General features: G+C 47.0%; 1 protein-coding gene across 1 annotated transcript in view; it reads left to right on the forward strand.

Moving 5' to 3' along the window:
* The window catches only part of LOC120939758, a 105,483-nt gene extending 80,709 nt beyond the window's left edge, over window positions 1–24,774 (forward strand). The window contains exons 20-23 of the mRNA XM_040352093.1: window positions 3,309–3,473; window positions 8,781–8,922; window positions 20,794–20,844; window positions 24,317–24,774. Of these exons, the coding sequence (XP_040208027.1) occupies window positions 3,309–3,473; window positions 8,781–8,922; window positions 20,794–20,844; window positions 24,317–24,588 (630 nt within the window). The 3' untranslated portion in view covers window positions 24,589–24,774. The remainder of the gene's footprint in view (window positions 1–3,308; window positions 3,474–8,780; window positions 8,923–20,793; window positions 20,845–24,316) is intronic.
* The last annotated feature ends 1,233 nt before the right edge of the window (window positions 24,775–26,007 follow it).

The raw sequence follows: 26,007 nt of genomic DNA on the forward strand, positions 1-26,007 counted from the left end.
TACAATGCCCCTGATAAATTCTGTGACTAGAAGGGTTTTCGTTTTGTTAACAACATGAAGATATGTAAAACCTTCTCTGTAGGGGCTTGATCCTGCCAGTAGAATTGCTATTTTTTTACCTCCTTTACCAGGCCAAACTGTCCAGCAGAAGAGATAAATACAAAGCTTGGGACAGGTAATTTAACACAAAGAGGGGCTCACAATGGTCACATTTTATTTATACTAGCACATGTGTGCCCCATCCAGAATGGGGTGGGGTTTACTGGATTGTTTTTGGAGGTTATTGAGGAAAGGTGTTTGGGGACAAGAGGGTTAATGTGGGTTTTCAATATTAATTTGTTATTTGGAGAATAAAGGCGCTTTTGAATTGTGAAGTTGGCTGTGCTGTGAAAATGGGGGTGAATGCCAACTGGTGGAGAAACATCAGATGTAATGGGAGCCACTTGGAAGGTAATTAAAAAAGGCAAAGATGGCACTATTTTTTCCAATCTTGTGTGGTCACAGGCCTATTATACTTGGAAAATGTACATTTTTTTGGTTGTTTATATCAATGGTGTGCCAAATGGCTTACTAATGCCACGTTGGCAATTGGCTGCTTTTTCTCTTTACATTATATCTGTTCTCGTTCTACTATTCACAAGTTAACTTGTATTTTACTTCTCCTCCAACAACTTTTCCCTTTTCTCTTCCTCCTCCTAATCCTTCTCCTCAATCTGTTCTTTCCGTTCCTCCTTTTCTTCTTCCTCCTCTTCTTCCCCTTGCCCTCCTCTGACTCTTCCCCTCCTCCTTCTTCTCCATCTATTCCTCCTCTTCTCATCCTTTTCCTTCTCTCCCTCCTTCTTCTTTTCTTTCTTCTTGCCCTCCTCTGACTCCTCCTCCATCTATTCTTCCTCGTCTCATCCTCTTCCTTCTCTCCCTATTTCTTCTTACCTTTCCTAATTTTCTTCTTCCATTTCCTCCTCCTCACCCTCTTTATATTCTTTGACATCTTCATACTTTCTCTTCTCATCTTCAGTTTTTTCCTTCTTTTCCTCTTTGACCTCTTGCTCTTCTTCTTCCACATTATCTTCCATCTCTTCTTCCTTCTCATCCTTTACCTAATTATTCTTTCCCTCCCCCCTTTACTTTTTTTTTCTCTTCCCACTCTCTTGCCCTCCTCTTACCTTTCCTCATTTTCTCCTTTCATTTCTTCCTCCTCACCCTCTTCATATTCTTCGTACTTTCTCTTCTCATTTTCGGTTTCTTTCTTCTTTTCCTCTTTGACTTCTTACTCTTCTATCTTCCTTCTCTTCCATCTCTTCTTACGTCTCATCCTTTACCTAATCATTCTCCCCCCTTTACTTCCTTTTACTCTTCCTACTCTCACATATTTGTCCCCCTTGTCCTCTATTACTCCTCCTTCTTTCCCTTTTCTTATTTTCTTACTTCTTACCCTCATCTTACCTTTCCTCATTTTCTTCTTCCATTTCTTCCTCCTCATCCTCTTCATATCCTTTGACATCTTTGTACTTTCTCTTCTCATCTTCCGTTTCATCCTTCTTTTCCTCTTTGACCTCTTACTCTTCTTCTTCCACATCATCTACATTCTCTTCCATCTCTTCTTCCTTCTCATCCTTTACCTAATAATTCTTTCCCTCCCCCTTTTCTTTTTGTTACTCTTCCCACTCTCACATATTTGTCCCCCTTGTCCTCTCTTACTCTTCCTTCTCTCCCTCTTTCTTCTTAACTTTCCTAATTTTCTTCTTCCTCCTCATCCTCTTCATATTCTTTGACATCTTCATACTTTCTCCTCTCAGTTTCTTTTCCTCTTCGACCTCTTACTCTTCTTCTTCCACATTATCTTCCTTCTCTTCCATCTCTTCCTCCTTTTCATCCTTTACCTAATCATTTTTTCACTCCTCCCTTTTCTTTTTTTTACTCTTCCCACTCTCTTGCCCTCCTCTTACCTTTTCCTAATTTTCTTCTCTCATGTCTTCCTTCTCACCCTCCTTCTATTCTTCATACTTTCTCTTCTCATTTTCCGTTTCTTCCTTCTTTTCCTCTTTGACTTCTTACTCTTCTTCCACTTCTTCCTTTTCTTACATCTCTTCTACCTTCTCTTCTTCCGTCTCATTGTTTACCTAATCATTCTCCCCCCCCTTTTCTTTCTTTTACTCTTCCTACTCTCACATATTTGTCCCCCTTGTCCTCTCTTACTCTTCCTTCTCTCCCTTTTTCTTCTTTTCTTACTTCTTGTCCTCCTCTTACCTTTCCTCATTTTCTTCTTCCATTTCATCCTCCTCACCCTCTTCATATTCTTCGTACTTTCTCTTCTCATTTTCCGTTTCTTTCTTCTTTTCCTCTTTGACTTCTTACTCTTCTTCTTCCACATCATCTTCCTTCTTTTCTTCCTTCTCATCCTTTACTTACTTATTCTTTCCCTCCCCCTTTTCCTTCTTTTACTCTTCCCACTCTCAAATATTTGTTCCCTTTGTCCTCTCTTACTCTTCCTTCTCTTCCCCTTTATATTATGTCACTTCTTCAGGGGTTGGGCTTGGCCCCTTAGTTCCTGTGAATGGAACTCTTAAGACGTCAACATATCAACACATTTTGGACAATTTCATGTTCCCAACTTTGTGGGAACAGTTTGGGGACGGTCCCTTCCTGTTCCAACACGACTGTGCACCAGTGCACATAGCAAGGTCCATAAAGACATGGATGAGCGAGTTTGGGGTTGAGGAACTAGACTGGCCTGCACAGAGTCCTGACCTCAACCCCATAGAACACCTTTGGGGATGGATTAAAACAGAGACTGTGAGCCAGACCTTCTCGTCCAGGCAGGCCAGTCAAGTTCCTCCACCCCAAACTCGCTCATTCATGTCTTTTATAGACCTTGTTTGTATGCGCTTCTGGAAGAATGGTCAAACATTCCCATAGACACACCCCTAAACCTTGTGGACGGCCTTCCCAGAAGAGTTGAAGCTGTTATAGCTGCAGAGGGTGGACCAACTCAATATTGAACCCTACGGACTAAGACTGGGATGCCATTAAAGTTCATGTGCGTGTAAAGGCAAGCGTCCCAATACTTCTGACAATATTGTGAATCTTCTTTTATTATATTGCTTTTGTCGCAAAATAGAGTGTATAGTCTCTCATTTAAAAAAATGAGTGACTATACACTCTTTTATGTGACAAAAGCAATATAATAAAAGAACAAGAAGATATATAATAATATAATATTATATAAAAGATATAATTTTGTTATTTCCTTTTGTTTAAATATTGATTGGGATGTGGCATTTTACCCAACTGTTATTTCACTTCCCCAGAAACTTCATGAGCAGAATCAAACCGACGGATTCAAGGACATGAAAAAACCTCACATAATGAAGAGCAGATTATATACTAAAACGGATTATATGGTCAAAGTTCACTCCGAGGTAAAGATACAGCCCGAGGTAAAGATACAGCCCGAGGTAAAGATACAGCCCGAGGTTAGACTGCACACTGTACCTATGGACACTTCACTTAAACACATTTGTGATTTTTTTTTTCTTTAACAATGTATTTATAAAGATGAAAATATAATTTTTTTTTCTTTAACAATGTATTCCCTACCTTCATTACTTACCTTGCTCATTCCAGTAACTTTTTGCCTACCACTTCCCGCAACCTCTACTGGGACAGACCTCAGTCCAAGCCTTAACCATTTCATGTCTCTGCATTATAGTCTTGCAGCAAAGTAGCCTGGGGTCCATTAGGGTCAATGGCCCATCACTCGGTAATGGGGTACCCTGGTGAAGACCAAGGTGTTACTTATACTCTACATCTCAGGTTAGCCTGCGCCACCTACCAGGGGTGTCACCCATAACATACTGCAGATCTAGAAGATGCTGCTTTCAAAAAAATTACCCTTTGACATATCCAGGGAAATAACATAGTTACATACTTATAGCTAGATTCACAAAGAGTTAAGCCGGCGTATCAGTAGATACGCCGTCGTAACTCTGAATCTGCGTCGTCGTACATTTAAGTGTATTCTCAAATTGAGTTACACTTAAATGTAGCTAAGATACGACGGCCTGCGCCGTTGTATCTTAGCTGTCTAGTTCCGCCGGCCGATAGGGGTGTGAACGCTGATTTACGCCTAGAATGCGTAAATCAGCGAGATACGCCTATTCATGAACGTAGGCTTGCCCGTCGTAGTAAAGATATGCCGTTTACGTAAGGCGTTTTCAGGCGTAAAGTTAGTCGAACAAATAGCTGGCCTAGCCAATGTTAAGTATGGATGTCGTTCCCGCGTAGAATTTTGAACATTTTACGTCGTTTGCGTAAGTCGTCCGTGAATGGGGCTGGCCGTAATTTCCGCTCACGTCGAAAGCATTGACGATTTGCCGACGTCATTTGGAGCATGCGCACTGGGATACGTCCACGGACGGCGCATGCGCCGTTCGTTAGAAACGTCAAATACGTGGGGTCACTAGTATTTTGCATAGAACATGCCCCCAACCAGCCTATTTTGAATTAGGCGGGCTTACGCCGGCCCAGTTACACTGCGCCGCCGTAAGTTACAGCGCAAATTCTTTGTGAATACAGGACCTGCTGCTCTAACTTACGGCGGCGGCGTAGTGTATCTGAGATACGCTACGCCCGCTGAAATCTATCTGAATCTACCCCTTAGGCCTCGTACACACAGACGGACAGTCCGCTGAAAATGGTCCGCCGGACCGTTTTCAGCGGACATGTCCGCCCGGAGATTTCTGTCTGATGGTTGTACACACCATCAGACAGAAATCCGCGCGTAAACAATACGCGGGGACGTGGCCGCGACGATGACGCAGGGACGTGAACGGCCCTGGAAGTTCAAAGCTTCCACGCATGCGTCAAATCAGTACGACGCATGCGAGGGATGGCGGCCGATCGGACATGTCCGGTGAGTCTGTACAGATGACCGAACATGTCCGACGGACAGACTTCCAGCGGACATGTTTCTTAGCATGCTAAGAAACATTTGTCTGCCGGAAAACGGTCGGCTGGACAAATGTCCGCTGGAAACCTGTCCGCGGACCAGTTTCAGCAGACATGTTCGGTCGTGTGTACGGGGCCTGAGTCTGCTTTAAAAAAGTCCATCTAGTTCAACCAACGAAAGGGAAAAAATATAATAAATTACAATCCTGCATACAAAATAAAATACTCATCAGAGAAAGGTGAAAAAAACCCAGCAAAGCCATGATCCAATTTGCTGCAGCAGGGAATAAAAAATCCTTCCTTGTCCCCCGAGAGGCAAATTAGATATTCCCTGGATCAACTTTACCTATAAATATTAGTATCCAATTCAACAAAAGCATTTCTTACATTTTTTTTGTGGTAGTTTCCTTTAACCACTTGCCGACCACCCGCCGCAGTTCTACTGTGGCAGCATGGCACGGCTGGGCGAAACAACGTTATGTTAAGTCGCTTCGCCCTGTGGCCACTAGGAGCGCGCCGCCGGGAGAAAGCACCCGCTACTCGCCTCTAGAGTCAATGTGAGTTCCCTGCTCTCTCCACGGCTTCTCGACTCTTCATTGGATAGATTGATAGCAGCGCAGCCATTGGCTCCCACTGCTGTCAATCAAATCCAAAGACGCGGCCGCAAGGCACGAGTGAATGACACAGGAGCGCGACCGCAAGGTGACCCCCTTGGGATAGAGCTCCTCCAAGGGGGTTATCTAATGCGGGGAGGAGCCGCAAGAGCCACCGTGGGACCCCAGAAGAGGACGTTCGGGGCCACTCTGTGCAAAACTAACTGCACAGTGGAGGTAAGCATGACATGTTTGTTAATTAAAAAAAAAACTTTAGTATCACCTTAAGTTATAATTTAGTTTTAGTTTCAGATTTTCACATTTTTGCGTTTCTGAATTTTCACATTTTCTTTTTTTGTGAATTCCCGTTCTTATTTTCAGACTTTCGAATTTTCTAAATTTAAATTTCCAAATTTTCGAATATTCGAATTTACAAATTTATGTTTTTTAGAATATTTTGAATTTACAAAGCATAATCCGTTCCAGAAAAATGCTTGTAATCCAAAGCACCTGTATATCAAAGAGAGTTTCCCCATAAGAATCAATGGAAACTCAGCTAATTCATTCCACAGCCACTGCTTGTCTATGCAGTACCGCATGTGGCCAGAGGTGGGGGAGTGTCTTTGAGCTTCACTGGAGCCACATGCGGTACTGCAGACCCCGGAGGCTTGAATCCTGCTCATAAATTGCCCTTCGAATTCCCAGGTTTTACTGTATTCAAATTTACGAATATTGGGAAAAATTTGTCAAACGGGTTTTCGTTAATTCGGATATTTCCAAATTAACGAATTTGTCAAAATACGAATTCAGAAAAAAAACGCATTGCACAAGTATAATAAATAGGGCAAGGCCACATTTTCTAGGCACTTGTCATTACTGGGCTAGATTCAGGTAGCTGTTACGACGGCGTAATTTCAAATCTGCGCCGGCGTATCGTTACGCCGATTCTCCAAGGCAGATACGTTCAAAAAATAGGCTTCCTCCGCCGACGTAACTTGAATAAGGCGGCGTTTAATTGTCTGCAATATTACGCTGGCCGCTAGGGGCGCTTCCGTTGTTTTCGGTGTAGAGTATGCAAATTACCTAGTTACGCCGATTCACAAACGTACGTGCGCCCGGTGGTAGTTTTTTACGTCATTTGCGCAAGGTTTTTTCGGCGTAACGTTGCTCCTGCTTCTATGAGGCGCACGCAATGTTAAGTATGGATGTCGTTCCTGCTTCGATTTTTGAATTTTTTACGTCGTTTGCGTAAGTCGTTCGCGAATAGGGCTGGACGTTCACGTCGAAACCAATACGTCGTTGTGGCGTATTCGGGAGCAATGCACACTGGGATATGTACACGGACGGCGCATGCGCCGTTCGTAAAAACATCAATCACGTCAGGTCATCACACATTATCATAAAACACGCACCCCCTTCCACATTTGAATTAGGCGCGCTTACGCCGGCCCCATTTACGCTACGCCGCCGCAACTTACGGAGCACACCCCGGAGGCTTGAATCCTGCTCATAAATTGCCCTTCGAATTCCCAGGTTTTACTGTATTCAAATTAACGAATATTGGGAAAAATTTGTCAAACGGGTTTTCGTTAATTCGGATATTTCCAAATTAACGAATTTGTCAAAATACGAATTCGGAAAAAAAACGCATTGCACAAGTATAATAAATAGGGCAAGGCCACATTTTCTAGGCACTTGTCATTACTGGGCTAGATTCAGGTAGCTGTTACGACGGCGTAATTTCAAATCTGCGCCGGCGTATCGTTACGCCGATTCTCCAAGGCAGATACGTTCAAAAAATAGGCTTCCTCCGCCGACGTAACTTGAATAAGGCGGCGTATAATTGTCTGCAATATTACGCTGGCCGCTAGGGGCGCTTCCGTTGTTTTCGGTGTAGAGTATGCAAATTACCTAGTTACGCCGATTCACAAACGTACGTGCGCCCGGTGGTAGTTTTTTATGTCATTTGCGCAAGGTTTTTTCGGCGTAACGTTGCTCCTGCTTCTATGAGGCGCACGCAATGTTAAGTATGGACGTCGTTCCTGCTTCGATTTTTTAATTTTTTACGTCGTTTGCATAAGTCGTTCGCGAATAGGGCTGGACGTTCACGTCGAAACCAATACGTCGTTGTGGCGTAGTCGGGAGCAATGCACACTGGGATATGTACACGGACGGCGCATGCGCCATTCGTAAAAACGTCAATCACGTCAGGTCATCACACATTAACATAAAACACGCACCCCCTTCCACATTCGAATTAGGCGCGCTTACGCCGGCCGCATTTACGCTACGCCGCCGCAACTTACGGAGCACACCCCGGAGGCTTGAATCCTGCTCATAAATTGCCCTTCGAATTCCCAGGTTTTACTGTATTCAAATTAACGAATATTGGGAAAAATTTGTCAAACAGGTTTTCGTTAATTCGGATATTTCCAAATTAACGAATTTGTCAAAATACGAATTCGGAAAAAAAACGCATTGCACAAGTATAATAAATAGGGCAAGGCCACATTTTCTAGGCACTTGTCATTACTGGGCTAGATTCAGGTAGCTGTTACGACGGCGTAATTTCAAATCTGCGCCGGCGTATCGTTGCGCCGATTCTCCAAGGCAGATACGTTAAAAAAATAGGCTTCCTCCGCCTACTTAACTTGAATAAGGCGGCGTATAATTGTCTGCAATATTACGCTGGCCGCTAGGGGCGCTTCCGTTGTTTTCGGCGTAGAGTATGCAAATGACCTAGTTACGCCGATTCACAAACGTACGTGCGCCCGGTGGTAGTTTTTTACGTCATTTGCGCAAGGTTTTTCCAGCGTAACGTTGCTCCTGCTTCTATGAGGCGCACGCAATGTTAAGTATGGACGGGAGCAATGCACACTGGGATATAAACACGGACGGCGCATGCGCCGTTCGTAAAAAACGTCAATCACGTCAGGTCATCACACATTAACATAAAACACGCCCCCCCTTCCACATTTGAATTAGGCGCGCTTACGCCGGCCCCATTTACGCTACGCCGCCGCAACTTTCGGAGCAAGTGCTTTGTGAATACTGCACTTGCTCCTTTAAGTTGCGGGGGCGCAGCGTAAATACGATACGCTGCGCCGCCGTAAGATCAAGCGCAGCTACCTGAATCTAGCCTATAGATAATATTTTGTATCCCCTCAGTCCTGGATCGGTCCAAAATAAATGTGGGAGGTTTTTAAAATGACAACAGATTTTTATTCCATCTTTTTCCAGCATCTTCAGCTGAAGATTATTTATAAGACAGAAGATTTACCCTTCGTTGAAGTTATTGCGGATAAAAATGCAAAAAAACTTGTCTTATTGATGTCTGTAAAGGAAAGTGGCGATAGGCTCTGGGAAGGTGAAATCACAGAAGGTAAAAAAAATGTCATTTCTGTGTGCTGGGATTTGTAGTCCCACATCTCTCTCTTAATTTTTTGTTGTGTTTTATAAATTTACTTTTTGTTCGTGGGTCACATTTGCCTTCATCCTCATCAGGGGCATTGCTAGGTGGCAAAAAGACCAGGGGCTTCGGCGCGGCCTACCTGACACACATACCCTGAACTGTGTGTGTGCCAGTACATACACACACTGACGTGTAAGTCAGTGTGTGTATGTATGTATGTCAGTTACACATTCTATGAGATCAGCATGTAAGGAAGCTCTTAGGGACACTAGCATGACCTACATACAGTAAAATAACCTACATACACAGACATGACCTATGTGTGACCAGGGATGGACTGGCCATTGGGACTACAGGCAGTTTCCCGGGGGGCCGGTGGCTCAGTGGGCCGGCTTCAGTGACAGCGGACCGCCGCCCCCCTCCGCTCCTCTGTCTCTCCCTTCCCACCAGGGCTGTGGAGACGGAGTCGAGGAGTCGGAGTCGGGGGAAATTTTGGGTACCTGGAGTCGGAGTCGGCAAACAATGCACCGACTCCGACTCCGACTCCTACTAAATTCAGATTGGAATAAAAAATAAAAAAAAAGCAAGTTTAAGCCCTGGTTCACACTGGGTACGATTTGGAACGATTTGAGATGCGATTTGACATGTCAAATCGCATCTCAAATCGGCGGCAATTGTCGGCAATGGCACTGTCCTAATCAGTGCGACGCCGCATCTGCGATTTCAAAAAGTAGTTTCTGTACTACTTTTTGCGATTTCGGGCCGCGATTTACATTAAATTGCGGCCGAAATCGCGGCAAAATCGCAGCCGCGAAATCGCGGTAAAATCGCGAATTTTTACCGCGATTTTGAATTCGCAGCAGTGTGAACCTAGGCTAAATGTCCCAATTCACAAAAAGTTATAATTAATGACTTCTCTACTGTAAGAATAAAGACCAATGCATGCAGTGCCTCACGTAACCGCAAAACGAACACGTTAAGTGACCGTGAAGAAGCATGCTTTTCATGTGCTTCACTATATGGCACGCAACGCACAATTAGGAGCGGCAATACTTATACTTTCCATAGTGATGTGTTCTGCTTTTACAGGGAACGCATGTTAGAGAACCAGTAAGTGTCCAAATAAAAAAATTCCAACAGGAGTTTTATAAAGCACTAAAAGAAGTTGAAAAGTATGATCGCTCATCAAAACTTACTGTTGAAGAAGCCATCCTTGTTTATCCAGAGATCGTTAGTGATGTGGCCAGAATAGTTACTGCAATGCCACCCACCCAAGTCAGTGTCGAAAGATTATTTTCAGCCCTAAAAATAATAAAGTCTGACTTAAGAGCCTCTATGAAAGAGGATCTGGCAGAGGCAATTCTCTTCCTTAGAACTCTACATTGAATTGATTTGCATTTGCTAAGCCTAGAACTACATTTCAAGATTAATATAAACCATTTCTAGGTTTTACAGATTTTGTTTTTGGTTCATTATAGATAAGCTTTGTTTTTGTTCTAAAACAACCAAATAATGTGGTTTGTATTTTTGAACTGGTAAAGATCCTGTTCCTGATGTTTATGCCTGCTGCTACTATCCAGCCACTTGATTGTTTTCATTGTGTTTTGTCTTTTGCTTAAACTGTGCAATACAGTAGACTGTTGGCTTCCCAGCCAGTAGTCCTGTGGTAGGTTGCGTTTCTTTCCCTCAAGGAATGTATAAAATACATTTGCATATTAATACAGAGGAGTCGGAGTCGGGGAGTCGGAGTCGGAAGTACATAAAACTGAGGAGTCGGAACATTTATCTACCGACTCCACAGCCCTGCTTCCCACAGAGCTCACCTCCTCGTCCTCCCTGCAGCGCTCACCTGGGGGAAACAAAGAAACAGGGGGGATGACAGAGGAGCATGGGGGAGGGGACAGACAGCTGACTCAACAGCTATGGCCTGGGAGTTTCTCACTTCTGCCTAATCTAGTCCCATAAGGGGGGGGGCACCGAACTGATTCTTTGCCCGGGTGAAATAATGTTTAGCTTCCCCTCTGGTACTGCCTATAAAAGAGTACCAGTACCAGTTGTTCTACTCTAATAAAGTAGAACGGCTAGTGGCTAGTGAAGGTGGAGAGGGGGCTTGGGTGGCCGGGGGGGGTGTGGGAGTTGTCCGGCCACCATGGGAGAGACCTGTCAAAGTGGGCCAGTCTGGATGAAGTCCATGGCCAATTTTTTGTCCCAGTCCAGCCCTGCGTGTGACCTACATGCACAGACATGACCTACATGCAGTAACGTGACCTACATGCAGTAACATGACCTACATGCACAGACATTGATGTGGACTAATTAATTGATTTCCAGACAATCTCAGGGCTAACCCATTTCTACCGCCTGATTCAAATTACTATGGTGAGACAGTGCAATCTACAGACAAAAAGATTTCACATCCTCACCTTTTCTCAGCTCAGTCCCAACAGAGAGGCCAAACCCATTTATTGGTCTTTTTATAAACAATATGACATCACACACACAAGCACATTTGATAGGTTCACACTATACATTCCAGCCCCTTATTACCCTACCACTCACCCACCCCCTCTGTGACTCTGTAGCACATGGCAAATATTGCTAAAGTCCAGGAGCCATCTTGATTTCAGACGATGGCAGGGGCCATGGGAGCAAGGAGATGGAAGTCCATGTTTGGGCATGCTGTCCACATCATCCAATGTAAAAAAAAGTTCATTCAGCTCTGCTAGTTTTCTTCCAAGCGTCACACAAGCTTTCAGAAGATCAGTGAAAAGAAGGGGGAGGGAAGGTTAAAGTCCCCTTTAGGAATGTAGTAGGGGGATGGGCCGGAGCACACATTTGAAAGATGAGAAGCAGAAGGAGAAAATGGAAGATGAACTTTTCCTTTATCCCTTTTGTATATCCATCCAAGTTGAAATATACTTAAAAAAACATATCTGACAAATCTTATCAAGGAAAACAAGCAGTATTGATCATTCCCATACATACATATGCATAATACGTATAAAAACAAATAAACAGTATAAGGAATATAGAAAGAGAAACATTTCAGTGATTCTAATAAAAGAATTCAAAAATTAGTCTTAACATAAAATAGACATATTATTATAATCTATCACAACATGACCTACATGCTGTAACGTGACCTACATGCACAGACATGACCTACATGCACAGACATGACCTACATGCTGTAATGTGACCTACATGCACAGACATGACCTACATGCACAGACATGACCTACATGCAGTAACGTGACCTACATGCACAGACATGACCTACATGCAGTAATGTGACCTACATGCACAGACATGACCTACATGCTGTAATGTGACCTACATGCACAGACATGACCTACATGCACAGACATGACCTACATGCAGTAACGTGACCTACATGCAGTAACGTGACCTACATGCACAGACATGACCTACATGCAGTAACGTGACCTACATGCAGTAACGTGACCTACATGCAGTAACGTGACCTACATGCACAGACATGACCTACATGCAGTAACGTGACCTACATGCAGTAACGTGACCTACATGCACAGACATGACCTACATGCACAATCACTGACCCCCATGCTAATATCTCATATTCTGTCAAGGTGGGGGGAGTCATATTTTAGTACCGGCTTTGGATAACAGGGATTTAACATTTGCTGAAATGGGTAATTAAATCACTGACCTACCTCAGCACTGTCAGCAGCCGGCTGGGGTGTGGGGTGTGCGGCGCCGGCGTGCCCAATGTGCCTGTCAGAGAGATGCAGCCATTTGCCAGAGGTGGCTCAGGAGCCGAGGAGGAAAGCGAGGAGAGCGCCAAACCGAGCGCCGAGCAGGGAGCTCAGCAGGGATGTGGCATGGTGCAGGTGGGCGGCGTTGTAATTCCCGCCTTCTGAACTTGCAGCGCCTATGATGGACGTTACACGTCCTGAGGTCCCGGCATTGGACCAGTGGGACGTCCATCATAGGCGCTGCAGGCTCCAGAAGGCGGGACCCGCAATGTCTCTCGGCCACACTCGGCGGCGCTCGGTGCTCAGCGGCTGTCAGACACAGAATTGTCCCAGTGCTTGGCAAAATGCCAGCACTCAGGGCTATGTAATTAAATACAGCATACATGAGGACTTTTCGGGCACCCATACGGGGCTCCAGCCTCCCCAGCCCACCCCTAATGACGCCCCTGATCCTCATTGTTGCTCATTCAATTTATCCATTTTGTGTTTTTTTATAATTCCAACACTTCTTTCCTGTACACCCAGGGACGGGACAAAGGGGGGGCAGGAGGTGCGGTTGCCCTGGGCACTGTGGCATCATGTGGGATAGTGGGGGCACCACAAGGAGATTAGGGGGGAGGGAATTTGTGTTGAGAATGGGAATTTGGGGGGCTGGGCTTCAGGGGGTAAGAATTGTTCTAGGAGAGCAGATTTTAGGGAGGGTGTGCTAGGAGTGGTGATTTGGGGGGGGGGGGGTTTGTTGGGAGGAGGGGTGGGGAAAGAGGATTTGTGTTAGGAGGGGGGATTTGTGCTATGAGTAAAATAGTAGAGGAGAATTTTTTTGGGGGGAGGGGATTTGTGCTAGTAGGGATGATTGAGGGGTATTTGTGGGGTGATTTGTGATAGCTTGGTAAGGGGAATTTGTGCTAAAAGGGGGGATTGGAGTGGGGGGAGTATTTGTGCTTGAAGGGGATTTTTTTGGGGGGGCGGGAAGGTGATTTTTGCTGGGGGCATATGGGGAGAGAAAGGATTTGAGCTGGGGTAAGGGGGGATTTGGAGTTGGGGCGAGTATTTGTGCTTGAAGGGGATTTTTTTGGGGGGTGGAGGGGATTTGTGCTGGGGCATATGAGAAGGTGGATTTGAGCTGGGGGGGGGGGTGGGGGGGCAAAGATTTGTGCTTGGAGGGGGGATTTGGAGTGGGAGAGTAATTGTGCTTGAATGGGAATTTTTTTGGGGGGAGGGGATTTGTGCTTGGGGCATATGAGGAGAGAAAGGATTTGAGCTGGGGGGATGGGGGGATGGGGGGCTGAGATTAGTCCTGGGAGGAGGAATTTCAGCAAGGGGGGCCGATTTGTACTGAGAGGAGGGGGAATTTATGCTATTTTGGAGGGGGAGGAGATTTTCACTGACACATAATGCCCATTCATCTTGGCGGGGGGGCACAATTTGTCATGTTCGCCCTGGGCTCTAAACGATTTTGTACACCACCCTTTTTGTCTCCCTGTCAGCTCTCGCATATCCATGGTGCTGCTTGTTTACATGCCCCCCTGACTATGGGGGCTGACTTTCAGTGCCCCCCCCCCCGCCATGAGTTCCGCCCCCAATCACGCCCGTAGTCTCTATATTTAGGAATGTACACTGGCTCACTAGTAGCGGCATGAAGAAGGAGCCTATCAGATGCTCCGAAACACGTTCCGTACTTTAGACGTCATTTCCCAGCGCTGACGTCATACACGAGGCCTGCGTTCCATGTGGGTTCCACACAGAGCGGACGTTTTCTCCTTGGGGGGGCCCCCTCTGCTGGATGGTTGGGGCTCCGGGCATCCCGCTGTGTAACAGCCGCTTTCTCGCTCTCTGTTTCTTTTCAAAATAGGCGCTTTCAGCGCCGTAATGTGTTCCATGCTGGAGCGCATAGGGCGCTCGCGCGATGACGTTATCGCCCGGCGCCGTGAAGCGTTCCAGCCAGGAACGCGGAAGTGCGCCGTATTACGGCGGTCATTTGAATCAGTGCTAATGCACTGCACCTTTTCACTAGCCTATAAAGGCATTCACTTGGCAATGTTTCCCCGTTCTATTATTGTCAGCCGTAGCCTGTCAGCTGTAGCTCAGCTACGTTACTCATTCAGCTGCCTTTGCTCCCTTTGCCGGAACACCGCTCCAGGAAACAACTACTACTTTGCTGCTGAAGCCATCCGCTACAACAACAGCATTGCTGGGAATTACCTTCATGCCTTGAACACCTTGCACCATAGACTCTCCATCTCCTGGATAAAGATACCTACAAACAGATAAGTAGCCATTGCTTCACTTGTAGTCCTACAGAAAGAACTACTGCTAGTGTTTCATCTATTACAATTCGCGGGCAATGGCTGGTGTTGGCGCTTCAATCATCACGGCACCATGGTGTCGGGGTGATTGAAGCGCATTATTTTGCATTATTACATTGTAGTAATAAATTAAATAGTTCAACTTGCCATAATGTAGAATCAGTGGAAGCCCTGAGCGTGTCACTTGCCACTGTTGCCTGCTACCAGATGTGGATAGTCACTTGCCACGCTGACTGTCACCAGATGCGGAATCTCAGTTTGCCACATCACCTGCCACAAGATGTGGATTGTCACTTGCCACGCTGACTGTCACCAGATGCGGAATCTCAGTTTGCCACATCACCTGCCACAAGATGTGGATTGTCACTTGCCACGTTGCCTGTCACCAGATGCGGAGTGAGTGGAGTGCCCCTTGTGGTATATCATGCAGACAGCTGAGGGGGTGAACTACAAGTCCCAGCACACCTCACCTGAACTCCCACAGCTCACCTGTCACTGTTAACGTCACATCTCTGTGGGATCGCCCTTCTAGATGTAGCAGGGTGTCTCCCTCCTCTTGCTGCAGCGGTATCACCTGGCAGAGGGAGGGTCCAGGACTCCTTCATCTGTCACTCTCTGGCTCCACCCTTCTGCAAATTCCTGCTTAGCTGTCCAGGGGGGACAGCAATCTGCGCCGCTGTACAAGGACTCTGAGGCCTTGTACACACGACAGGATCTGTCCGGCGGACCGTTTACATCGGACATGTCTGCTGGCGGATTTTGGTCTGATGGTTGTACACACCATCAAACCAAAATCCCCGCGGACAGAGAACGCAGTGACGTATACGACACCGACGTTCTCTGACGCGGAAGTTCAATGCTTCCACGCATGCGTCGAATCAATTCAACATCATGCGCGGGTTCTCGGGCCAGCGGACATGTCCGATGAGTCGTACTGACCATCGGACATATCCGGCGGACATGGTTCCAGCGGACATGTTTCTTAGCATGCTAAGAAACAGTTGTCCGCTGGAAACCTGTCCGGTCGGCCTGAAAATTGTCCGGTCGGCCCTACACACGACCGAACATGTCCGCGGGAACTGGTCCGACGGACCAGTTTCAACGGACATGTTCGGTCGTGTGTACGAGGCCTACGTTTTCCCAGCGAGGATCGCAGGAGAGAGGCGATGCGGGGCAGGCAGTGTGAGATGTCATCTCTCTGCTCCCAGCCTAACCTCCAACACTGAGACAGAGCACTGGCTTTGAGGGCGGAAGAGCGGCGATGCAGCCGGAGGAGGGAGATGATATCTCTGCTTGCCCGCCTGCTCACTTCTTCCATCCACCCAGCGCTCTTATGCCGGCAGCTCAGCATGTCTCTTGACGGCCGCCCGCACCCGCGGCCTGCCTGCAGAAGGGCCACAGACCGAGGGTTGACGACCCCTGCTCTAAATCACATATATTCCGGAGCTATATTGCCTCTCATATGTAACCATTACTACATCTACAATATTTAACTCATGTTTGCAAGTATATTTACCTGAGCTATATTGCCTCTCATATGCAAATATTATTATATCTACAATATCTACCTCAAGTATGCTACTATAATTACCTGAGCTATATTGCCTCTCATACACAAGTACTATTACTCAGCTATAGTGCCTGTCATATGCAAGTAAGGCCCCGTACACACAAGAGGATCGATCCGCTGGAATTTCTCCGTGGACCGGTTTCAGCGGATAGATCCCCTGGTGTGTACGATCCAGCGGATCTTTTTCCGCAGATTTTTTTTCGGGCCAACGGATTTCCAGCGGATCAAAATTTCTTGACCTGCTAAGAAATCTATCCACTGGAATCCAGGCCAGCGGATTGATCCGCTGGTCTGTACAGACTCAGCGGATCAATCCGTCCGATTCACTCCCTCGCATGCGTCGTAATGATTCGACGCATGCGTGGAAGTCCTTATATTTCTGCGTCGCGCACGTCGCCGCGTCATCATCGCAGCGACGGCGCGACACGTGACCACGGAGGGAAGTCCACAGGGATTTTGATCTGATGGTTAGTACAACCATCAGATCAAAATCTCCCAGAGGATTTATCCGCGGAAACGGACCTCCGGACCGTTTCCCCGGATCGATCCTCTCGTGTGTACTAGGCATAAGAGTTGTCACTACAACTTCTATTTACTACGAGCTTGACATAAGTACAAATCCCTTATAGGCCTTGTCCTAACTGTTTGAACATGTTCGTTCTAACTTTTCTATGCTAGGGGTTGATGCTATTTCATAGCATCTCCCTTAGTGGCCTAATACATCCCTATATGCTTAAGTTGATCTGATGTAGAGAACCCCCAAACTCCAGTTGCAAGGAGTGACGCCTGGGGTCCCTTACTGGTAATCACTTGCATGAAGTGGTGTATTGGGATATTGATCTTGAACTATAATTTTAAACGCTAAGCTCTGGTCGCATGTTGTAATGCTTAGTAGCTCAACGCCTTTCTTTATGTGACACAGAGACGATGTATAGATCCCCCAAACTCCTGTTGCGAGGAGTGACGCCTGGGGCCTAATACTGAGTTGTCGCATAAAGAATCGCATTGAAATCCTTGCTAACCGCAGTTGTGGTTCACTCCGTTCACCAGTGCTATTACACGCTGCAGATTGGATCAAGTTGGGACTATTATGGCTGGACTCCCTTTACACTATGATGGGCATTTTTACTCTGGCCAGGTATGGCAATTCATAGAAGGGTCCAATGAAGATCCCCCCCCCCCCCCCCCCCCCATCGTGATGGTCATAGGTAGATATTGGCACCAAAGATATACTTTAGTAGGTGGATTCAGAAAGACTTAGGCTGGCGTATCAGTAGATACGCCAGCCTAAGTTTGAATCTGCGCCGGCGCTAATTTAAGCGTATTCTGGTAACCAGATACGCTTAAATTAGGCTCAGATACGAGTGGCGTAGGTGTCTTACACCGTCGTATCCCAAAGTGTAATTTTTAGGCTGACCGCTAGGTGGCGCTTCCATTGTTGTCGGCGTAGAATATGTAAATCACTAGATACGCCTATTCACGAACGTACGCCCGGCCAACGCAGTACAGATACGCCGTTTATGTAACGCATTATCAGGCCTAAAGTTATTCCATCAAATAGCTGGAATAGTAATGTTAAGTATGGCCGCTGTTCCCGCGTCGAAATTCGAAAAATTTACGTTGTTTGCGTAAGTCGTCCGTGAATAGGGATTTACGTCATTTACGTCCACGTCGAAACCAATAGGACCGTGCGGCGTACTTTGCCGCAATGCACACTGGGATATGTACACGGACGGCGCATGCGCCATTCGTAAAATACGTCAATCACGTCAGGTCAACCCCCATTAACATAAAACATGCCCCCTTAGCCGAAATTGAATTAGGCGCCCTTACGCCCGCCCGATTTACGCTACGCCGCCGTAACTTAGCAGGCAAGTACTTTGTGAATCATGTACTTGCCTCGCTAACTCACGGCGGCGTAGTGTAAATGCCATACGCTACGCCGCCGCAACTATGCGCTCGCCATCCTGAATCCAGCTATAAAAGTGCATTGGAATTAAAACACAGCGTTTAAACGTCATCTCACGTCACTTCCGGTCTACATCTGTCTCCAGCCACACCCTATGCATTACGTCATGACACGTGACTTCATCAGGGGAACCAGATTGTCTATAAGGTGATTGTATTTATATGCTACAGACAGGAAGTGATGCAGTGGCCATTTTCACGTAGTCCTTTCCTAAATTGAGGCACCACAGCCATTTTCTTAGTGATAGGTCTGTGTGATCAATGTGTCTAGCAGTCATTTTCTTGTGGCTGGTCTGTAAGTATATTTTCGTGGCCATTTTCTATAAGATTCGGTGACAAAAACCCAAACACTGAATCAAAAAACTGAGAAAATTGAAGAAACGGGTGAGAGTTCTGAGAGCACATAACAGTTGTGTGAAGGCATGAAATGAATATATATATTAGAGACATCTCTAGTTTGAAGAACTATGTGGATTTGATGTTTTTGGACTTGATTTACTATTTTCACACATTTATATCATATTGTTTTTGGTAGTTTATTACTGCGCATAATCGCTCATTTATTATATCTATTATTTGTGTATTGTGAACACTATAGGTTTTGTAGCCAGTTTTCAGGTGGACTCCAATCAAGTTGTAAAAACATTTCAAAGATGATCAGTGGAAACAGGATGCACCTGAGCTCAATTCTGAGTGTCATGGGAGGAGCCTGTGATATTTATGTACATGGGAGGAGCCTGTGATATTTATGTACATGGGAGGAGTCTGTGATATTTATGTACATGGGAGGAGTCTGTGATATTTATGTACATGGGAGGAGCCTGTGATATTTATGTACATGGGAGGAGCCTGTGATATTTATGTACATGGGAGGAGCCTGTGATATTTATGTACATGGGAGGAGCCTGTGATATTTATGTACATGGGAGGAGTCTGTGATATTTATGTACATGGGAGGAGCCTGTGATATTTATGTACATGGGAGGAGTCTGTGATATTTATGTACATGGGAGGAGCGTGTGATACTTATGTACAGGGGAGGAGCATGTGATACTTATGTACAGGGGAGGAGCATGTGATACTTATGTACATGGGAGGAGCAATGTACATGGGAGGAGCCTGTGATACTTATGTACATGGGAGGAGCATATTATACTCATGTATATGGGAGGAGCCTGTGATACTTATGTACATGGGAGGTGCCTGTGATACTTATGTACATGGAAGGAGTCTGTCATACTTATGTACATGGGAGGAGCATGTGATACTTATGTACATAGGAGGAGCCTGTGATACTTATGTACATAGGAGGAGCCTATGATACTTATGTACATGGGAGGAGACTGTAATACTTATGTACATGGGAGGAGCCTATGATACTTATGTACATGGGAGGAGACTGTAATACTTATGTACATGGGAGGAGCCTGTGATACTTATGTCATGGGAGGAGTCTGTGATACTTATGTACATGGGAGGAGCCCCTGATACTTATGTACATGGGAGGAGTTTGTGATTATATATGTACATGGGAGGAGTTTGTGATTGTATATGTACATGGGAGGAGTTTGTGATTATATATGTACATGGGAGGAGTCTGTGATACTTGTGTACATGGGAGGAGTCTGTGATACGTATGTACATGGGAGGAGCCTGTGATACTTATGTACATGGGAGGAGTCTGTGATACGTATGTACATGGGAGGAGCATGTGATACTTATGTACATGGGAGGAGCATGTGATACTTATGTATATGGGAGGAGTCTGTGATACATATGTATATGGGAGGAGTCTGTGATACTTATGTATATGGGAGGAGTCTGTGGTACTTTTTTCATTTTTTACTTTAAATACATTTTCAAAGATTTCAAACAAACGTCTCTCACGTTGTCATTATGGGGTATGGTTTGTAGAATTTTGAGGGAAATAATGAATTTAATCCGATTTGAATAAAGGCTGTAACATAACAAAATGTGGGAAAAGTGAAGCGATGTGAATACTTTCCGGATGCACTGTATGATATTAAAATCCTTTTAATTGGGGTATTAAATATCTTTGCCAGATAGATAGACAAACAGGTCAATAGGCTGATAGGGCAATAGGGCAAGCCCGCTCGGATCCGCCTGTGTAAGGGGCCTACATCATATTTTCAGATATATACATGTGCTTTTAGTTAATAGAATGCGCATAAATATATACAGCTTCAGGAAGAAATTTTACTAATGAGTTTATGTCTGCTGTGTCCTTTATTATTTTTAGGGGAATTGAGAGAAATGAAGCTAAGAGCCTGCAAATCTGTCAGCGGTGCAGGTATGTTATAACATTTGTCCAATGAATGCATTATAACATTCTTATTTGCATACAGAAAATGATTGTGTGTCGTCTTGTTTCTTTTAACCATCCCCCCCCGGACTTAGCTCCAGCCTTAGGGGCAGATTCAGAAAGATCGGCGTAATTTTCGGCGGGCGTATTGCTTCTCATATGCGCTACGCCGACGTAACTTAGAGAGGCGAGTACCGTATTCAGAAAGAACTTGCGCCCTAAGTTACGGCGGTATAGCGTAAATGGGCCTGCGTAAGCCCGCGTAATTCTAATTATCAAGGCAGTGGGCGTGTTGTATTACAATGAGCCGTGACCCCATGTAAATGAGTGGGCGATCGAACGGTGCATGCGCGCGCATGCTCAGAATCATGTCGCAAATACTCCCTAAGATACGTCGGCTCAATGCTTTGTCGATGTGAACGTAACCTACGCCCAGCCCCATTCACGTACGACTTACCCAAACGACGTAAAATACGACGCTGTTCCGACGTCCATACCTTAACATGACTTACCCCTGCTTTATGAGGGGTAAACATACGCCGGACATACGCCTTACGTAAACGGCGTAGCTGAATCCGACGGGCGCAAGTACCTTTCTGAATCAGCGTATCTAGGTCATTTGCATATTCTACGCGTAAATCAACGGAAGCGCCCCTAGCGGCCAGCGTAAATATGCACCCAAGCAGGCCCGGACTGGGACAAAAAATAGGCCCGGGCATTTTAGACTGAGCAGCCAACTTTTCCAGGGACCGGGGGGTGCGGTCGGTAGACATTCGCGGGGGTGGCTGGTGTCGGTCCTCCACACTGTAATGTGCAGGGACACTGTGATATAAAGGGAACTGCACTGTAAAGGGGCACTGCAATGATTAGAGTGCCCCTTTACAGTGCAGTCCCCTTTATATTACAGTGTCCCAGTCCTATTGTGGCCATACAATGCTAGTACTGTCGGTCTCCTATTGTGCCCACACTGCCCAGTGACACTGACCTGCTCTCTTTTCGGTGGTGCGGTACAGCGTGGCTCTCTCTCTCTGGTGGTGCAGGTACAGCGTGGCTGTCTCTCTGGTGGTGCGGGTACAGCGTGACTCTCTCACTGGTGGTGCGGGTACAGCGTGGCTCTCTCGCTGGTGGTTCGGGTACAGCGTGACTCTCTCACTGGTGGTGCGGGTACAGCGTGACTCTCTTGTTGGTGGTTCGGGTACAGCGTGACTCTCTAGCTGGTGGTGCGGGTACAGCGTGACTCTCTCGCTGGTGGTGCGGGTACAGCGTGGCTCTCTCGCTGGTGGTGCGGGTACAGCGTGGCTCTCTCGCTGGTGGTGCGGGTACAGCGTTGCTCTCTCGCTGGTGGTGAGGGTACAGCGTGGCTCTCTCGCTGGTGGTGCGGGTACAGCGTGGCTCTCTCGCTGGTGGTGCGGGTACAGCGTGGCTCTCTCGCTGGTGGTGCGGGTACAGCGTGACTCTCTCGCTGGTGGTGCGGGTACAGCGTGACTCTCTCGCTGGTGGTGCAGTTACAGCGTGGCTGTCTCTCTGGTGGTGCAGATACAGCGTGGCTCTCTCTGGTGGTGCGGGTACAGCGTGGCTGTCTCTCTGGTGGTGCGGGTACAGCGTGACTCTCTCACTGGTGGTGCGGGTACAGCGTGGCTCTCTCGCTGGTGGTTCAATACAGCGTGACTCTCTCGCTGGTGGTGCGGGTACAGCGTGACTCTCTCGCTGGTGGTGCTGGTACAGCGTGACTCTCTCACTGGTGGTGCGGGTACAGCGTGACTCTCTAGCTGGTGGTGCGGATACAGCAAGTCTCTCTCGCTGGTGGTGCGGTACAGCGTGGCTTTCTCGCTGGTGGTGAGGGTACAGCGTGGCTCTCTCTGGTGGTGCGGGTACAGCGTGGCTCTCTCTCTGGTGGTGCGGTACAGCGCGGCTCTCTCTCTGGTGGTGCGGTACAGCGTGGCTCTCTCTCTGGTGGTGCGGTACAGCGTGGCTCTCTCTCTGGTGGTGCGGTACAGCGTGGCTCTCTCTCTGGTGGTGCGGTACAGCATGGTTCTCTGGTGGTGTGGTTCAGCATGGTTCTCTGGTGGTGCGGCACAACACAGCGTGACTCTCTCTGGTGGTGTGGTACATAATTTCTCTATCAGGTGGTGCTGGGGCTATTAGTTCCCCAAGCACAGTCCTGTCTTTCGTTTTTCATGTCTCCTGTAATGCTGCTACAAGCACTCCTCAGCTTGTTTTTCGGCCCCCCCCCCCCCCAGCAGAGTGCATGCTGGGGAGTGTAGTCAGCTCCCTGCTGAGAACAATTCTGAGAATATCTCTAAGACTACATTTCCCATAATGCCTATCTTGCTTCAGATTGGTCCTCTGTTGTGGCCAATGGTGAGTGAAGAATAGGCAGGAAGCTTTCTGGAGTCCTCACAGCTTTCTCGAGTCCTGCCGAGTTGCCGACAAGAGAAGGGGAGGGGGCAAGCGAGGGAAAACGTCCTGACAGCAGCCCGCAGCTCTCCTCCTTGCCCCACCGTGGCAGGACACCTTGGCTGGAGGTGAAGGAGGACTCCATCTGGGAGCAGAGAGCGGAAATATCCGCGCGGCTCTGAGAGGCTGAGCTGTGTGTGAGAGAGACACACAGCTCAGCCCATGCAGCCGAAAGTTCCGCGGAGACACACGCACAGCCGCATAGCGGGAGCGGCGGCCACGGCCTGTGTTAACCATGTCCAGCCATGGTTGCCGCTTACCTCCCGCTGTGCGGCCTGAGCAGCAACAGGCTACGGAGCGGGTGGCCCTGGCCGGGCCAGCCCACCGGGCATCTGCCCGGTCTGCCCTATGGCCAGTCCGGGCCTGCACCCAAGATACGACGGCGTAAGAGACTTACGTCAGTGGTATCTTGGACAAATTCTGGCGTATCTGATTCTTTGAATCAGGCGCATAGATACGACGCCTCACATTCGGACCTACGACGGCGTATTTGGAGATACGCCGTCGTAAATCCTTTGTGAATCTGGCCCTATGTCTCCAAATTAAAAATGAAATTAATAAAAGGTCCAACTTACCTCTCCAGCTGCTTTTACCATCATTCTCATTCTGAGAAGCTTCACTGTCAGTGAGACCTTCTCTATGTAGCCTCAACATTCTGGTGAAATGGGAAAACCATATCCCCGGCCGGTGCAGAAGAGCTGTGCTTTCTTCATTCAGGTCAAAGCAATGAGTTCACATGAAAAGCCTGTGGAGATAGTGCCCCTGGAGTGGCAGTCCAGGGGTGCCATACATTGCACGTGTGTTTGAAAGGGGCACTCATCGTGTGGCACCTTAGGTCACTGATCTCCACAAACACCTTTTTGACACCTGCCTCTAGGGCTAGGACCAGGGGAATTTTTGTTCCTGGCCGGAGGGCCGACCATCGTATTGCACAGTGGCCACTTTCCACTCACCTCTCCCACCTTCCTTTTCATGGCCTAACAATGTATTTTTATACTTGCAGGTTCTTCTCCAACAACAAAGCACTTTGTGGAGGAACATCAGATAGAACTGATCAATGGAGTCCCCCTGATAGATCCGATCTTAGATAAGCTCAGAGATCTGGAACTATTAACCCCTGAGCAGTGTAATATGGTGACTGGTAAATCCACCCCCCAGGCCAGGATGAGAAAGCTCTATGATTTTGTTAGAGGTTGGGGGGATAAGGATAAGGACAAGTTACTCCAGACTATAGAGGCGACCAACAAGTCACTAGTGAGAAAGTTAAGAAAATAGAATCCATGAAAAGGAATCTCAGACTCTACAGTCTGATCAATATTCCTATCACACACGTTCCTGGCAAAAATGGCCCATAAAATGGTGGGTGCTGCAACGATTACCAGTTGGGTCCTGGAAACATCAAACAAGCGTACATACTCGCCAGCACACCAGGGAATCGACAATTTCCGTCCAAAAGTTTTTTATGAAAAAGATCACATCACAAGGGATAGTACAACGTTTCGGGGCCACGCAGAGCCCCTTCGTCAGGCATGTGAACGGCTACAGAACTGCTGAATAATTGGTTTAACCACTTGTAAACTTTGGGGGTTCTTAAGCTCCGCGAGACAAGTGCGTAAAACCGTGTCAGTAAAGCAAAGGGTCTTTATTGGTGACCAAACAAAACAAAATAAAGCTTTTCTTCAGCATCCAAAACGTCACAACAAAAGTCCTGCTTGTTTCCAGCATAAATTAGGAAAAAGTCTTTCTTCAGAAAAACAACCCAAAAGAAAGGCACATACGTTTTTAGTAAGAAGTCCTCCAGACCTTCCCTGCAGACACAGCTTCACTTCCAAACTACTCAGAAATCCTCTCTGAGCAGCTAGCAGACTTCCATCTTGTCCTCACAGGTGCACTCTCCCAACTCACTCATTCCCTCCAGCATCACTTCCTGCTTTAATGGGTGGTTGTCTGAGATTTTAACCCCTTGTGCGCTGGCTTCCAGGGTTTAGGAGTGGAGGCTCCATCCCACCCAAATAACACTTTGGAGCCTCCAAAATTCCAGGCCCCAAACTACTTTATTAAGATAGAGAAGACTGCGAGCCAGTCCTCTCTGAATTAGCGCCTGCCTGGAACTTTTCACCCACTTTTGGGTGACCCCCTGAACCTTCTACCTCTATTTAAATGGACCATAGTCCAAACAGTGGTGCCGTATAGCACCCGTCCAGGACCCACCCCTGGTGTCCTGTACATATCCCCCCCCTCTGCCTCAACGCGGAGGTGTTGGAGGCAACAGTAGACACCATACAATGGACTCGGGAGAGGGCATCGGCATTCTGATGCTGTCTCCCGGGTCTGTGCTCTACCATGAAATTGAACTCCTGGAGAGAAAGGAACCACCTTGTTACCCTGGCATTGGTGTGTTTATTCTGTCTCATCCAGGTAAGCGGAGCATGGTCTGACACCAAGCGGAACTTTCTGCCCAGGAGGAAATATCGCAAGGAGTCTAGAGCCCACTTGATGGCCAGACACTCCCGCTCCACCACCGCATAGTTTCTTTCAGCTGCCGTCAGCTTCCTACTAAGAAAGACCACAGGGTGCTCCTCCCCATTGATTTCCTGAGACAGGACCGCTCCCAACCCTTCGCTTGAAGCATCTGTCTGTACTACAAAATCTTTTGTAAAATCTGGAGCTACAAGCACCGGATCTTGGCACAAA

Source organism: Rana temporaria, chromosome 5 (assembly GCF_905171775.1).
Source record: "Rana temporaria chromosome 5, aRanTem1.1, whole genome shotgun sequence".
Taxonomy (NCBI): domain Eukaryota; kingdom Metazoa; phylum Chordata; class Amphibia; order Anura; family Ranidae; genus Rana; species Rana temporaria.